The 14,111-nt window shown below is 48.4% G+C and overlaps 1 protein-coding gene and 1 non-coding gene across 4 annotated transcripts in view; both read right to left on the reverse strand.

Annotated features, from left to right (window-relative positions):
- ASTN2 (astrotactin 2) overlaps nt 1-14,111 on the reverse strand; it is a 759,574-nt gene that overhangs the window by 169,678 nt on the left and 575,785 nt on the right. For all 3 annotated transcript variants that reach the window (XM_070430790.1, XM_070430789.1, XM_070430788.1), the window contains one exon: nt 3,690-3,955. In XM_070430790.1, the coding sequence (XP_070286891.1) occupies nt 3,690-3,955 (266 nt within the window). The remainder of the gene's footprint in view (nt 1-3,689; nt 3,956-14,111) is intronic.
- Nucleotides 1,670-1,822, reverse strand: LOC139021316 (small nucleolar RNA SNORA62/SNORA6 family). Its single transcript, XR_011473439.1, has one exon. It is a non-coding gene; the product is annotated as a small nucleolar RNA SNORA62/SNORA6 family (small nucleolar RNA).

The raw sequence follows: 14,111 nt of genomic DNA on the forward strand, positions 1-14,111 counted from the left end.
GGCTGCTGAGAAACTTTAAACAGGCCTGTCTTGGGGTTCAAGAGTGGGGCAAAGAAACTGGAGCCTCAGAGGAAGCCAGCTCTACTCAACCAGCTCTAACATTTCTGTGCAGGGATGACAAAGAGGAGCAGCACTGGGAGCTGAGAATCAGGACCCATGATCTCTGCCGGAACCCCGCCATGGCTCCCCACCACCAGGTACCAAACTCCTGGCCAGCCCAGCCTTCACGGCTCTGCCTGGCCTGGTCCTGCCGCCTCCCCTCAGCACTGCCCGTGGAGCTGCCCCTCGGCCTCCGTCTCTGCCACACGGGTGGTCACTCAGTTCCCCAGGGAAAGGGGCCGCCTTTGCTCATTCTTCAGGCCTTCACAGGAGCTGGGCCTTCTCCCCTCCCCAAACCCAGTCCGCCACACTTCATGCACCTGGCCCCAGTTGCAGTGTCACTTCCTCAGGGAAGCCTCCCCGCACCTGACAAGGCCCCTGTTCCACACTTTCAAACCACGGCCCTGGACTTCTCTTGGTACTCAGCACAGCCTGTCTTTACTTATTAATATCTGTCTTCTCCAAAAGTCTGTAAACCCCACGAAGATAAAGACCGTGTCTGCTCGTCATACTCCTCACTTCTCAGGGTATGACAGGGTACTTGGCATACAGTAGGTGCTCAAAAATACTGAGTTAACAAATCAATGCCTAGTGCTCCAAGGGCTCGAGTTCTGTAAGGAGAACAGTGACATCTAGTGGCCACTTTCACATCCTCATGAATGGGCCTGGGGAAGACCTCCCTGAAGGTCCAGAGTTGACTATTGTAAGGGAAGCTGGCGCAGAATTCAGAAATGAGGTCATCTGACTCCTAAGCAAAGAAGAACGGAACTACCACTCCTCTGCTACCACACATGTGCCAAGAGCACATCACCCAAGTCCCCGGACCGAGCTGGTATTGTGCCACTTATAGATGCGGAGGGCGGGGTGGCCCGGGATGGCAGTCCTGGGGTCAAGCTCACAGAGCAGTACCTGGGACTGTTAATAGCCTCACCCACCATGGCAGCTGTGTAGGGGGAGCTCAGCCCCTCACTGCTCGCTGACACAACACTGGTCGGACCCACCTTGGTCTTCACTGGAAGCTTCAACAGCAACCACGGGTGCCTGCTCCCACTTACATGCCCCCAGGGGACTCCTGCCCTGAAGCCAGAGGCGAGGAGACAGATGCGTACCTGCCTGTTGTGGTGTTGTTACTTTAGGGATTTCTAATGCACAGAATTAGATCATTCGCGATGCTTGGTTCATGACTCCAGCTCACTGTTGCACGATACCTGGTCAGGCTTTGTGTGACATCCAGTGGGTGTTAGTCAGTTAGCTAGTTTTAATTCTCTAATGAACCCCCACGCATCCACCACTCACTACGCCCGCTGGGGACTTGACTAGGTAAGTGTAATGAACGCTCCCTCATGCCGTCACCCTGCCTCCCCGACTCAAGACGACCTTCACCCTGAATCCTATGCTCAACATTTCCTTCACTCCATTTCTAAATAGTTTACTGCATCTGTATTTATTCCTAAAAGTTAGTATATTAGGTTTGTGTGTGTGTGTTTTTAAACAAAATAATAGGAAGGATATCATGCTATTTAAAATGTATCTTTGAGACTTGCTTTCTTTTTTCTTTTTTCTTTCTTTTGAATGTGGCAGAGAGCACTATCAACTCCAGTCATAGAGGCAAGCTCTACTGGTGTCAGCGCAAGTCCTGCCATTAATATAGCACACTTCCGACATTCAGAAGTTCACCGGCCAAGACTGGCCTCCACCCCTTGCTTTCTTTCTTATGTTCACTTACGTTATACTGTCACCACAGTTTGTTCATTTGGGCTGCTGTGCAGTATTCTATTGCATGCATATTCCACACCTTAACTCCATCCCGTGGACGGCCATCTGGATTCTCTCCAGAGGGCTCCTTCCGCCACACAATTCTCACCCTATCAGCCTCCTGCTGATCGTGTAACTTCAGCATTGCAATGCCCACCAGATAGGGTTCAAAGTCCATGACCCAGCTTATAATGTCCTAAATGACCAGACTCCTCCTTACCCCTCTGGCCTCATCTCCGCTCTCCTTCCATATCTTAGACTGTCATTGGGAATTTCTTTCCACCTTTGAGCAGACCATGCTGTTTTCTGCCTCGGGTTGTCTACCTGATACTCCCCCTCATTCTTATTCTCATCCCTTCTTAGTCCTCAGAAGCCCTCACCACCCTCTGGCACCTGCTCAGCTCACTGGGATGCTATGGGAGGGGCGTGTAAACCATCGCATCCTACTGGACTTGGTCAGGGGTCCACCAGATTGTCTCCTCTGGATGCCCAGAGCTGTCAGGGAGTTTCTGCAGAGAGAAGAGTGGGGACCTAGTAGAGATGCTTTATCCACCTTCCTCCTCCTCATTGAAAGAGTGGCATCACTATTCCTGCTTTTATGGATCGGGGCTTCTGAAGACTGCATGTGAAAACAGTGTGCCATGAACACGAGTTTGCACACCAGTGAACCAAATCATGCATATGGTCCCCTCCAACCCTGACACGCTGTAATTGAAAGTGAGAGACGCAGAAAGAGGAAAAAGAGGAGATATCATTCCACAATGAAGCGTATCGTCTCTAGAGCAAACCAACTTTCAGCAAATCACTGAACAGCTTTGAGGTTTGCTCGGTTGTAAGCAGGTATGACATTAAAATGAGCCATATGGAGTTGCCCCTTTCTCAAACAAAAGATCGTTAAATGTCTACACTTTCTTTTGAAGCCACCCAATGTTTATAAGAAAAGTAGAGCTTTGAAGGGTGAATTAAATAAGATGACCCAAGGACAATGCTGAGGCAGATACCATGAGTTTTTCACCAGACCCCTATCTCCTCCTAGGAGCACAGATAGAATACATGTCCCCGTCTCACTGCACACAGGTGTGCCCAGGGCTGAGTTCTAGCCACTGGAATGGGAGCTGAAAGGACAGGTGCCACGCTCAGCCTGGACCCACTTCAGCTGCTCACGGCATCCCCCATGTTCTTTCCTTCTCTACCTCAACCGTGGATGGAGCACAGGACAAAACAGGCTGGATCCCTGACGTGCATCTCAGAATAAAGCTATGTGTCGAAAAAATAATTGAGCCCCAGCCAGTTCAGCTCAGTGGATAGAGCATCGGCCTGTGGACTGATGGGTCCCAGGTTCAATTTCAGTCAAGGGCACGTACCTAGGTTGCAGGCTTGATCCTGGCCTTGGCCTGGGTGAGTGCAGGAGGCAACCAATCGATGTGTGTCTCTCACTTCAATGTTTCTCTCTCTCTTGGTCTCTCCCCCGCCCTTCCACTCTATCTAAAAATCAATGGAAAAATATCCTTGGGTGAGGATTAACAAAAAATTGAATATATTTTATATATATATATATATGACTGACTCTGCACAAACAAGAAATAACCTATATTGTATTAAGTCAGAGATTTGAGGGTTTGTCGGTGATAGGAGCTGGTGTTATCAAGCTGTATATGTACTCAATAAATGCTAGTCATGATGATGATGATGATGATGAGATGATGATAATGATGGTGGTGATGATGGCGGTGACAACGATTACAATCCCGACAGACCAAGGGCCCACAGGGCAGGAGTAGGAGGGTTGGTACTTAGACTAGACTTAGTGCCGGTGTCGGGGGCTGGAGGCTTACCTCCTTGGTGCCATTGTCCTGGATGAGGGTGTAAAGTGGTACCACACGGTTGATTTCTAGCAGTACCGGTGTGGGGCTCAGCTGCTCCTTGCCTGGTCGGCGGCAAAGGTGGCAGGTAGAGGGACAGCGGCCTTTCTCCTCACAGCGGATCTCCACGCCTGAGATGAGGTGGTCATCTGACAGCATCTGGGCCGTCAGCAGCCCTGAGAGGTAGGTGATGAAGGGCATGGACTTGAGCTCTTTCTTGCTGCCCAACTCCGTGGTCTCTGGAGAGGGAGAGAGAAATTCAGCATTGTTCAAAAGGTCGGACTCCTGAACCCACCATGAGTCCTGATGTGCTAAGGACCCGGTGTCAACAGGAAAGGAAAAGAGATGACAGAGTGGTTTGTGCATGATGCTTTGTTAAGAGCATTGGCCAGACGGTTCAGAATGGAGCCTTGTTCTACCATTTACATTAAATATCTCCCTTGCTCTCTTTGGACCTTACTTTGTACACATTTAAAGATGGCAGGTTGGACTAGAGCATTCTCCAAGGACCTTGCAAAATGTTAATATTCAAAGACTTTTTTTTCCCAACCAGAAATTCCTTTCTTTGATTGTCAATTTACAAAATTGCTACCTTTCTCTTTTAAAAAGTATATTTTACTGATTTCAGAGATGAAGGAAGAGAGAGAGATAGAAACATCAATGATGACAGAAAATCATCAATTGGCTGCCTCCTACATGCCCCAGACTGGGGATGGTGCCTGCAATTCAGGCATGTGCCCTACCTGGAATCAAACTGTGGCCTCCTAGTTCATAAGTCGATGCCCAAACACTAAACAATGCCGGCCGGGCAAGAATTTCTGCCTTTCTTTCATGAACTCTCTCCAGTCCTATATTTTTCATGAAGTCCCATGGAGCAGGGGAAACACACGCTTTGCAGTCAAGTCAATTTACGTTTAAATCTCAATTCCACTTGATAATAGCAATGCAACCTGGGAAAAATCTCCCAACCTCCAAGAGCCTATAGTAACTAACTCCCAGGTTGATAACACCAATGGAAACAGTTCTGAGTGATACATGTGATAGGAGGAGGTGGCCCTGTCTGGAAAAGACATCTTTCCCCCTTTCTTTCTTTGTTCATCTGTTCCCCGGTTCAAACTCTTTTCCCTCCTTCTTCTCTGTGCGCACGCTGAGATCTGATTCATGTGTGCTCCATTCTGTGCTGTCTCTCTTCATCCTACAAAAAGTATCTCCCATTTCTGTGCCTTTGCTTACCCTGTCCTATGTTTCCCATCTGCCTCTCCAAATGTCTACCACCCATCCATGCTCCATTCCAATGTGACCCTCTTCAGGAAGTCTCTCCTCCTGGCACCAGTCCCTCTTCTCTAAACAACTATTTCTACTTGCAAGACCTTATCTTGTTAAGCTCATTGTCTCATCCCATTTTCTGCTGACCTCTCCAACCATAGTATCAGGTCTGGGAGACCAGGGGCCACTCATGTCCCCACCTCTTTGGGGCCTAGCAGGATGCTAAGGATGCACTTGAGACTTAATCAAAGAGGAAGACTATAGAACTCGGAATGGCTAGAATGACATTCATGACCAAGTCTAAAGACTCCAACATTCTCCTGAGGAATTCTAGGGATCCCAGGAAGCATCTCAGCAGCTACTGGAAGAGGACAAGAGGAAAACCAAGCAGGCAGAAAACTCCAAACCCACATCTCAAATTCAAATAGAGAAGTTCCACTTCTATTTGTTTGACAGACTGGCCTTCTACCTAAGATTTCTTAGGAGAGAGGGGTCAGTGGTATATCAAAAAGCTTGAAGGAGCAAAATGATATGTACAACCCAGAGGGTTCCACTTACGTTGCAGACTATGCGTAGGATATCTTCAATGCACAGTCTCGGTGGCAAAACAGGGAATGGGGGGGGGGGGGGGGCCCGGGGAGGGCTGTACTAAGGGGCGAAGCTTGCCACAGGTGGCAGCTTCTTCCAAGCCTGGTAAAGTCAAGGCAAGCTCCTGACTCAGTGGAACCACAGGCCCTGGGCCCCAGTGCCTGGCAGGAAAAGAAGGGTTGTCTCCTGCTCTTGCTCTGGGCCTGCAGTGACACGCAGCTGAACTGGAAATGGGCTTACCAGTTGGAAATACAAATAAATGCAGCCTTCATTCATTACTCTCTGGGCCCTCGGGCCTGGGATCTGGGCTCCACCTTTTCTGTCTGGCTGTCAGCAAATGCTTATGAGCCTCAGATCAAAGGCTCTGGGGGAGGAAGACGAGGCGTATTCCAGCTCACCAGTCCTTCAGAGGGATTAAAGATGGGTAGTTACCCAGATAAACAAAACAAAGATGTGAAGGAGGCATCTCAGCAGCTGGGGAGATGGAGACAGTCTTGCATATAGACACATCCGATGAAGGTGATGACTTTTGGAAGTGCAGGTCATAGGGACAGTTTTGGAGAAAAAATGACTTCAAAGTTGGGAGAGAATAACCATTCAGGAGAGAAGGGGAAGGGGTATTAGAGCTGCAAGGACATTAGGGAGCCATTAGCATACACTCTGACCCAGAGGTCAGTAGACAATGGCCCATGGGTCAAATCCAGCCCTCTGCCTGTCATTGCAAATAAAGTTTTATTGGAACAAAGGAGCCCTCATTCTTTTTTAAAAAATATATTTTATTGATTTTTTACAGAGAGGAGGGAGAAGGATAGAGTCAGAAACATCGATGAGAGAGAAACATTGACAAGCTGCCTCCTGCACACCCCCTACTGGGGATGTGCCCGCAACCAAGATACATGCCCTTGGCCGGAATCGAACCTGGGACCCTTCAGTCCGCAGGCCGACACTCTATCCACTGAGCCAAACCGGTTAGGGCAGTCCTCATTCTTTTTATTGTGTATGGTTACAATGGCAGAATTTAGAAGCTGCAACAAGGACTCCATGGCCCACAAAGCCTAAAATATTTACTACCCAATCCTTTGCAGAGAAAGTCTAGCCTTAGGTTATCAATGGGGAAAGTGAGTCTCAGAGAGGGGTCCACCTATAGTCAAACAGGAATGTGGAAGAATGATGGATTAGTTAAAGTAAAACCTTCGGAATTAATTAGACCATCAGTACACTTCGGTTGCGCCTTTCCAAGGAGAATAAAGTAGGACATCTTTTCTTCAGAAGACAGCTTCCCAAAACGAGTGAAAAGCACACCTTTGGAGAAACACTAACCTAGTACAGCCTTCCCATTTTAAACAAGAGGTGATGGTGTCCCAAGGAAGGAAAATGACTTTGCAAAGTCACCCGGTGAGTTAGTGATTCTTTCAGCACGTGGCCCCGGTCTGTCTGATAATCAATACACCACTTCATCGTTTTTATGTGTTATTTTATGTATTTTTAAAAATTTTTATTGATTTTAGAGAAAGAGAGAAACATCAATTTGTTATTCCACTTATTTATGCATTCATTGGTTGATTCTTGTATGTGCCCTGACTGGGGATCAAACCCGCAACTTTGGCACATGAGGTTGATGCTATAACCAACTGAGCTACCCAGCCAGGGCTTATCTCTTGTTATAAAATGCAGATGGCCTGCCCCTCATCGCACTTTGCCATTTGCACATAAGGTCACTGGGAAGGAATGCAACATTCCCTTGATCACACATTCATAGCCATTGGGTTAAAGATATAACTACCCATTTAACAACAAAACGAGCTACAGATCTTTGCTGGTCTGTTCTTGTCTAATAAATCTTTAGCTTTTTCAATCTATCAGGTCAACAAGTGGAGTTAAAAGACTGGTGTCTGGGCTGAAAACGGCATTGAAATAGGACAGAATTCACGGCCGAATTTAAGGACTGGTTTTGCAAAAGGAAGGCACTTGGGTATCATCTGGTCCAGCTAAACAAGGAAGGAACCCAATGCCTAAATAGAGAAAACCATTTACCTCTAAGTCCCATGTGCACTTATTAACAATGGCCCTTTTGGTTAAGATTGTGTCCTGCCTACGTTATGATCTGGAATAAAGTGGCAACAGGGAAGACCTTTAGCCACCCTATCAATGACCCCTCTGAAGACTTTACAACCGCTACAGCTAACTGCTTCTGACACCTCATGCTGCGGCTAAAGTCATCTTTTCAAAAGGTGAAGCCTATATTCCCCTCCTGCTTAACACTCTTCCATGGCCTGTCACTGCTTTTAGGAAAAAGACCAGAATCTTTAAGATGACGCGTAAGTAGCGTGGGCTCCAGACAACCTGTCTGCCTCTCCGATCGGATCTCGTGCCCTGCTGCTCCTAGTTCTTTTACTTTCGGCCGCACTGGCCTTTAAGTTGCTTGCACACGCGCTGCGCCTTCCTAAGTCTCGGCAGATGCTCTTCTCTGTACAGAATGCTTTTTCCATCCCACCCCCAGCCCCTGGCTTCTCCTGGCTCATTTTCACTCATCCTTTAGATCATAGGTCAAGGGCCAATTCCTCAGCAAAGCCTTCTCTGAGCTCCACCCCACATGCCACCAATCTAGAGTAGGGTTTCACATTAAAGACCCTCTTAGCATCCTGCTCTATGGATCATCCTGTGCTATGGAACTTTCCAGACTGAAAGTTCGATAAGGGCAAAAACAGTGTTAGTCTTGCTGATCCCCATACATATCCACGTTACATAGTACCTGGAACACAGTAGGCTTTCAATAATACTTTCAATAACTATTTATTGGATATATAATATATTTATGTATCCTGATCATTGTGCTCTTATGAAAGCACTGATGAGTCTCAGAGCCAGGATTTGTGAATTTCAAGATTGACAATTAACCTGGCTGGTGTGACTTTGTGGTTGAACACTGACCTATGAACCAGGAGGGCACGGTTTGATTCCCAGTCAGGACACATGCCCGGGGTTGCAGGCTCTATCCCCAGTGTGAGGCGTGCAGGAGGCAGCCAATCAATGATGCTCTCTCATCATGGATGTTTCATCTCCTTCCTTCTCTTCCTTCCTCTCTGAAATCAATCCTATATATAATAAAAACCTAATATGCAAATCAACTGAACGGCCAGTCGTTATGATGCCCCTGATCACCAGAGGACAGACACTCAACACAGGAGCTGCCCCCAGCCCGCAGGCCCCTACCAGCAGCAGCAGCATGCGGGGGGGAGGGGGGGGGGGGAGGGGGGGGGGAGCGGCGAGCAGATGGCGCCAGGCCAGCCAAGGCGGGTGCCAGCGGGGGCCCCCCAATCACCCCACCGGTCGCCCCAGAGATCGGCCCTGATTGCTGGCCAGGCATAGGGACCCGACCCGTGGACAAATTTTGTGCACCGGGCCTCTAGTAAGAATATAAATTTTAAAAAAGGATTGATAATGAATTGGTGGTTTCTAATCAAGTGACCTCTTCCCAAAGTAAAATTAGCTCTCTCAGTAGGAAAGTTAACAGATGAATAGCTGATCAATGTGCCCGCTGCTCTGACCTCCTTGTGGTTTTCACATGGGGCCTGGCCACTGAGGGTGGGGATTGCGGTTGAAACAGGCTGTCTCTAACAGGCGAGGATCAAGAGCCTTTCTGAAGAGTCTTATCCTCTGTTCCCATTTCCCATCCCTCAGAACAATGCTCTGAAAATAGGATCATGTCTGGTTTCAAGCCCAATTCAGTCCCAATGACACTACAACCCATTCATCTGAGAACCTGCCAACTGAACTCTCTTTTTTCTCCTCCCAAATTCCTGCTGGGCATTATTTTGTTGCCACAAAAAAAAAAAAAAAAAAGCCTCCGTTGAAGTGATAACTCTGTGTTGGGAGGGTAGCCAGGGCTTTTCGGCAGGAGGTGATGGCACTGCTTGGCCTCGTCGAGCAAACAAAACAAAGGCTTCCGACGAAGGGCTTCTGGGAGAGCCAAAGTCGTGCGAATGTTTGTCCAATAGTCAGCAACAGCTCAGGGCACTGCCGCCCAGTCAGACGGGCTTGCTTGGCAGTAGGCTTGCACTTGGAGCATTTAAAGGCTCCACGGGGACCAGAGGGGCTCAAATTAGAAACATCAAGGGTGGAGGGAAGAGGGTGAGACTTTTATATCGTAAAGAATGGCCTTTATTGCAGCAATGGCCTCCCAGGAATTGCTAAAATGGGATCATTTCTTAGGCGGAGTTACTATCTCCTGTTGGAGCCGAGGCCTGGCTCGAGGGCCCGCACAAATGTCCTTAACGAAGGGGAAGGAGCCAGCTACACCGCCGTCGCCAAGGCCTGTGCTTGTGTGTGGTGCCGTCTGCACTTCCCAGCCCGGCAGTCCGAGTTCAGCACCGAGCGTGTGCCAATCACAGGTAACAGTGCCGGCCTGGAAGAGGTACTGGGAGGAGTAAATAAGGTGCGGCAAAGGTTAGGCACTCAATCACGTTAGCTGTCATGACTGTCGCGGCTGTGGTGCAATCATTTTTGTCACAACTACTCCCTATTCCTGATGCTGGAACAGGATGTTCACACTGGACTTCCTCTTGAGACACCGAGACAGACTAGAAGTGAAATCCCAAAGCCAAGCCCCTGTATGCAGAATTCACAAGGGAGATGAACCCAAACTTGTTTCCTAACTCTAGGAAGCCCAGCCAGAACAAGGAACTAAAGCAAGGTGAGAGAGTAGACAGGGCGGCTGAGGGGAGACCTGCTTTGCAGACAGCTAGTATTACCTGAGGTTGCAGGTTTCCAATGACCCAGGTGGCGCAGGAAGAACATGCTGCCTTCTAATCCCAAGTCTTGTGAGAAGGGGCCTCAAGAGCGCCTCTCGAAGGACTCGCCATGTGTGGGCAACTGGGAGGGTCTTACTCTACCTGCCGAAGCTCTGGTTGGTCAGGCAGCAGAACCCAGAGGTTGACAATGTGAAAAACATTTGAGGATTTTCCCTGGACCAGATATGGGGCCATAGAAAGAAGGGCTGTCACCTTGGCATAATTCAATGCTTGTGTGCATCTGATTCTGTCAATTTTCCCTTGAAACCTGCTGGCACTTTAACCGCCCTGTCAGGAATTTCTCCTTAAAACTACGTGCTTCTGGCCTGGCTGGGGTGGCTCAGTGGTTGTGCATTGACCCATGAACCAGGAGGTCACTGGTTCGATTCCCATTCGGGGTACATGCCCAGGTTGCAGGCTTGATCCCCAGTGGGGGGCATGCAGGAGGCCGCCAATCAATGATGTTTCTCTCTCATCGATATTTCTATTTCTGTATCCCTCTCCCTTCCTATCGCTCTAAAAACCAAAAAAAAACAAAAAAACATATTTAAACAAAACACAAAACAACAACAACCAAAAAACGACTTGTTCCCTCCCTAGCAGGACATAGTAGACAAGGGTAGAATTGGATGCTTAAATCTAAAGCCGTTGAGCTGCAAGATCTGATCTGAGATCCTTGGCAAGTCACTTCACTTCTCCAACCTCAGTTTCCTTATTTGTAACATGGGGATGCTAGCTCCTCACTGACCTGCTCTGAGCATCCGGGTGAGCTGCAGCCCTCACTGATGTACACCTGTGTCCTCAGATGGCCCCCCTGTCACCCTACAGAGTCAAGACCGTTGCCCCCTCTCACAAGGGAGGGAACCGAGGCTCAGAGTGACATGGAGGGTACCTGACGGGGAGACTCATTTCAGTTCCACCTCTGAGGAAGGTCACACTCTTTGTGTCCAGGGAGAGAGACCCCTGGACACTGACCAGTAGCACAGCAATGGCTGATGTCTATTGTTCGCAAATGAGAATTATTTTAGCTTTTTTTTTTTTTAAGTACAGACATACCCATGTGGTTCTACTGTGTTGTTTGTCCTAAAGAAAGAAAGACGCTCTAACCAGTTTGGCTCAGTAGATAGAGCGTGAGCCTGTGGACTGAAGGATCCCAGGTTCGATTCCGGTCAAGGGCATGTACCTTGGTTGCGGGCACAACCCCAGTGGGGGGTGTGCAGGAGGCAACTGATGGATGTTCCTCTCTCATCGATTCTCATCGATGTTTCTAACTCTATTTCTCTCCCCTCCTCTCTGTAAAAAAAAGAAAGGAAGGAAGGAAGGGAGGAAGGGAGGGAGGGAGGGAGGGAGGGAGGGAGGGAGGGAGGGAGGGAGGGAGGAAGGAAGGAAGGGAGGGAGGGAGGAGCAGAGTGAAGAATCCCAGTGCAGCTCAGTGGACCCAAAGGTGGACTTTCCCACAGACTAAGGTGTGCTCAGGCTTCCTTCCCTGCCCACACCGGTTTTGGTTTCTGTTTGTAATCCCTCTTGCTGTTCAGTCAGCATTAAAGTTTAGCATTTCCTTCAGCCACTTGAAACAAGGTGGGCTGTGGCCGGTTATGGAGGCTGACAAAACCATGTGTGGTCTCCTGCTGCCCTCTAGTGTCGGTTTAAGATGATTGCTCTTGGGAAAAACTTGGTTCTCCTATGCCAAGGAATGAATACTGTGTGCAAAGCAACTTGCTGCTCACTGAGGGCAGTGGGGAAGACAATAAAGGCTTGGCTCTGATCAGGGAAGCCTGGTGTCAAGTACAAGGTTCTGAACCAGCATTTGCTTAGAAGGCGGGTACAGGGTCAGGTTTGGAGCTAGGCGTTGGAGGGGTGGGGGTGATAGTAGTGAAATTATGAATAACTAGAGGCCCAGTGCATGAAATTTGTGCAAGGGTAGGGTCCCTAGCAGCTGCCGGCCGCCGGCCAGGGCCTCCCTTTGTTCTGTGGTGCCCCCTGGTGGTCAGCACACGTCATTGTGAGCGATCAAACTCCCAGTCGGTCGAACTCCCGAGGGGATACTTTGCATATTAGGCTTTTATATATATAGATGATTTGCTCCAGACCAAGTGGTCCCCAAGAATAGAGCTTTGATTGAGTATGTGAGCTAGGAAGGAGAAGCCAGAGAGAAGGAGAGGAATGGGGCTAGAGCAGCGGTTCTCAACCTGTGGGTCGGGACCCCTTTGGGGGTCGAACGACCCTTTCACAGGGGTCACCTAAGACCATCGGAAAACACATATTGAATATATAATTACATATTGTTTTGTGATTAATCACTATGCTTTAATTATGTTCAATTTGTAACAATGAAAATACATCCTGCATATCAGATATTTACATTACAATTCATAACAGTAGCAAAATTACAGTTATGAAGTAGCAACGAAAATAATTTTATGGTTGGGGGTCACCACAACATGAGGAACTGTATTAAAGGGTCTCGGCATTAGGAAGGTTAAGAACCACTGGGCTAGAGATAAAGCAGAGAGAAGAGACCATGGATGGAGCAGGATCCTGAAGGTACCAGGAAGATGAACTCCCAGGTAGCTGTGGAATGATGTGGTCTTGTGGACGAGAAAGGGGACACAGACTAAACCTGACAAGGAGGCCTGCGTGGCAGCCTTACAAACTCAGAGACCTAAAGTAACCACATAGAATAGTCTGAAATGAAAACTTTCTAACTAAAAGCTGCTCATGGCTGGTAGTCATGTCCTAGGCCAGTATTTTTCTCGAACAAAGGTCAATCTTCACCTTAACTGAGCCTGCCTGTTGTCTTGTTTTGCATCCACAATAACATACCTGATAACTTCTCTTTGGAATATCAAAGTAATTTCCTCCCCCACTCCTCAAAGCCAACCACCTCACCAGAGCAGAGACCACAAATCCCCTCATTGTTATGATTATCATGTGAATTGTTGAGAACTATGAGTCTGCTCCTTTTTCTTTTATCCAGTCCCAGAGATTTCCTTGCTTAGCTTTCTCCTGCCTCCCTATCACCACTGGATTTCATGTAACCCCCTTAAGTCTTCTCCTTTGATTCTAATGTATAAAATAAGGTGCAAAACTGCCATTCTCGGGAGCATTTTCTCAATCCTTTGAGGATTTGCTGCCTGGCATCAGTTTGGCTCAAATAAACTCATAAAAATTCTTGCAGGCTTGGATGTTTCTTACGTTGACAGTCTGAATGTGAGGCAGACCTGGGTTTGGATTTCTATGCATGCAACCAGGGCCTCTGGGCACAGGTGTGCAAGCTGTGCCGTGCAGAACCCGACAAAGCGCAGCGGGGAGTGGAAGCCGAGTCCCACCTCAGGCAGCCCTGCGGGCCATGCCTGCGCCCACAGGATTGAAGCCAAGTGGAAGAGCACCATCTCCTGATGCAAACAAAAGGTGACTGTGGCCTGGGGGAGGCTCTGCAGGTGGCCATGGGCAAGCTTAAGAGGCTTCCTCTTAGGGCCTCTGCTCTTCTATGTATACAATAAGGATAACATTACAGATAAGGCAAAGGTGCTGCTTGAATTTAAAATAATGTATACTCGTGACATCCAACAAATTCCAGTTCTTATTGTTCCAATCTATATATATAAAAAGCCAGCGACCAGAATGCTGGGACGACCAGAACAACTGGGGACTATGATGCCCACTGCAGCAGGCCAACTGGCCCGATTGGGGGTGGGGCCGGCCAGCCAACCACCCGAAGCCCCTCCCCCCCCACCGGCCCGGCCCCAAT

Source organism: Myotis yumanensis, unplaced genomic scaffold, assembly GCF_028538775.1.
Source record: "Myotis yumanensis isolate MYYU_CA2020_CCGP unplaced genomic scaffold, mMyoYum1.0.hap1 SCAF_12, whole genome shotgun sequence".
NCBI classification, from domain to species: Eukaryota; Metazoa; Chordata; class Mammalia; order Chiroptera; family Vespertilionidae; genus Myotis; species Myotis yumanensis.